The sequence below is a fragment of the Dipteris shenzhenensis genome, chromosome 15, assembly GCF_047967505.1.
Source record: "Dipteris shenzhenensis isolate YYH24624 ecotype China chromosome 15, Dip_SZ_1.0, whole genome shotgun sequence".
In the NCBI taxonomy this organism is placed as follows: domain Eukaryota; kingdom Viridiplantae; phylum Streptophyta; class Polypodiopsida; order Gleicheniales; family Dipteridaceae; genus Dipteris; species Dipteris shenzhenensis.
Window position 1 is genome coordinate 51,636,864 of NC_141610.1, and position 2,897 is coordinate 51,639,760.

At 46.1% G+C, this 2,897-nt stretch overlaps 1 protein-coding gene across 1 annotated transcript; it reads left to right on the forward strand.

The window, feature by feature from the left end:
* The first annotated feature begins 754 nt into the window (after positions 1-754).
* On the forward strand, positions 755-2,028 carry LOC147893952 (uncharacterized). Its single transcript, XM_087386422.1, has 2 exons — positions 755-1,081; positions 1,283-2,028. The coding sequence occupies exons 1-2, from the start codon at positions 972-974 to the stop codon at positions 1,488-1,490; spliced, it is 318 nt and encodes a 105-aa protein (XP_087242548.1). The 5' UTR covers positions 755-971; the 3' UTR covers positions 1,491-2,028.
* Positions 2,029-2,897: the final 869 nt, after the last annotated feature.

Consider the following 2,897-nt stretch of genomic DNA (forward strand, 5'->3'; position numbering starts at 1 on the left):
GTCCTCAACGTCTACTCAATGGGTGGTCCTTTACACTCGGACGAGTTTTGCCGCTCTGCCGTCCGATGGGATCCTGTCTCTTCAATAGGAAGTGCTGCACTGCTCTCTCTGGTTTAAACGGGTTTGAAACCTGCTATAGGATGGGCTAAACCGTCAAGGATGCTGCTAGTGAGGACGACCATTGCGAAAATTGCTAGAAACAAGGGGCACACATGTGTCTACAGCACTGCCCCAAGTGGCTGAATAGAACTCGAGTTGATCCGCTTTCAAAGGGTCTTTAAAAAGAAACTTTATGGTAGCTAGATCTCTGCCCCTAATGGGGCAATGCTAACAAATCTTTGGTCACTTTTTGTAGCGGCAGAATGGGCGGATTGTTAATATTAGAGGTGAAAACTCCCTCGACAAGCTCTCGGCTACCACCGGGCGTCCCTCGGTTAGGGGCAATGCTAACAAATCTTTGGTCACTTTTTATAGCGGCAGAATGGGCGGATTGTCAATATTAGAGGTGAAAACTCCCTCGACAAGCTCTCGGCTACCACCGAGCGTCTCTCGACCATCGCCCGTAGTGGTGAAAACTCCTTCGATAGGCTCCGGGCTACCACTAATAGGCTCGTGGCTACCACCGGCCACCCGTGGTCCGCTGTCGAGACTTTCGGAGCAACCATAAAGCTCTCTTGAAAGGTCACGTGTAAAGGTGATGTGTTGGGCCAGCAGTGTTGGAGTCTCCATACAAATATGCCCATCGAACCTCTCTCTCTCTTTCTGTCTGTCTGTGTATTAGCCAGCTCGCTCTCTCGCTTAGGGTTCTTCCCGTTTGTGGATCTCCTCTTCATCACCATTGAAATCACATATCCATTCCTCCTCCTTTCCCTCAATCTCTCCTCGTTTTCATTTCGAGAATCGCTCGAAATGGCTTGACATCGCTCCCCCTTTCGTTTTTACTCCTTCACACCATCGCCCTCCATACAGCAATGATTACTCGATCCAACCTTGCCGAGCAGCTCAGGGAGTACCAGCTTCGATCGCAGCAACATTGGGCCGTTCTTTCTTTCTTCTCGTCGACAGCGCTCATCTCTACCAGGTTCCTTTTCTCCTCCTTTTAGCCTCTAAATTCTGATCGCTGCCTGATCTGGTTGGAAGAAAACATTTCCTTCGTTCCTGTCGGTTTTGTTCTTTGCATCGACCTGAAGACATGGACTCCCAATACGCATTGATGAATTGGCCTGCATTTAATTGTGGATCAATACTAATGTGCCGGACACACGGTGCTGTGTGGATGCAGGGGAGATGCGGCAAAAGCGGTCTTATTGGGTCTTCTGTTTCTGCTGCTGTTGGTATTTTCATTCATAGCCCTGTATCTGAGATACACTTGGCCAGCCTTCTTTCTAGTCCTCCTCGCCATTCTTTTGCCAATATGTTTAAGAATTGTTCGGCAGGCTAAGCTGGCCAGGAAGAGGCAGAGAAGGATGCTACTTCCCCTTTCAATGTAAAATGGACTGTTAACAGTCGGCTACTTTGTCCTTGAGAGTAGATACAGATTGTCCAGTGCTCCTCCTATTTTTTTCACTTCTGTCAACAGAGGGAAGACGTGCCATGATAATGGCCACTACTGATTTTTTTTCTCACTGTGCAACCATCTCAGAAAGCAGGGTATATGCTAAGTTACACTTTGCTAATGGTTGCTTTTTTTGACGGTGGGGCAACAACGTGGACGCATTTCTCTGTCCTCTCATAATCACTTAATCTCAGAGGTGTTTGTAAAGAATTGCAAAGAAGCTTGACCAATTAAGGTGAAATGACTAGTAAAATGAGAATGACAGTATCTCGTTCCTTCAGAAAAGAAAATAAGAAAAGACGATAAAGAGGACTATGGAGCTGTTCTTGTTCAGAGGAAAGTCCTGTGTAGTGCTTGTATGTAGCCTTTGATCCTTGACATACTGTTAGAATGATGCTTTAATTGATCATCATACCAAAGCCTTATGCATTATGAGCCCCCTTCAAACCAGCAATGGTGGAAGCTGAATGAGAGCAATTGCCAGGTGCGCGTGAGACACAGAATTATTGTATTAAAAACGTGGGTATAACATATAACTTTGGTTTTAGTTTCTAGATTTTTGAGACAGGACGTCGAAAGGAATTGCTTTCTGCTTAGTCAGATGCTTGTTCTTGAGCACTTGTGATTAGAAGTTTCCTGTCCACTGCGACTTTTGTCAGGAGCAGTCTGTCACTGTAGCTATGCAATGTGGTGTTGGATTCTCTGAACAGAGAGGCTGATACAATTACAGTAGTAAACTGAAATCACACAAATGGTTGTCAGGCATTTTCGAAAATACCTTGTTGTCAGTCCATCATGTCTCTTGAAGTATAGCCATGCATGTAATGCACAACAGGAAGCAATCTTTAAACAATAATAATTCACACATAAGGGAAAGATAGAAGAGACGATGCAGAGACCAATCAGGCTGAAAACTGGAGCTCCACCACAGGTAGAATATATTGAAACCATGCTTTTGAGTCTCCTCTACTGAATGACAGTAGCCTTCCTTGCACAACCTGAGAGGGGAGGTGAAGGAACAATGTGCTGGAATGCCCAATGCCTAAGCACTCTTGCACAATTCCTAAATTGGGCGGTAATGGAGAGTGGAGGTGCAACCTCCATTTATATACCCCATGCAGTGGGCAAGGCGAAAATACCCCGACTGATCTGCTAAATGACCTTGTAGCTGTCCAGCCAGCCCACCTAGCCCGACTGCCACATCAGCATCTATACTGGTCGATGTGGTTCTATTCCATGTTAGCAGCTGCCCGTAGAACCTGTCACATCAGTACTGTACTGATCTGTACAGTGCCACCTGTCTTGTGGGCCACATCAGCACTTTGGGGTGCTGTCCATGTGG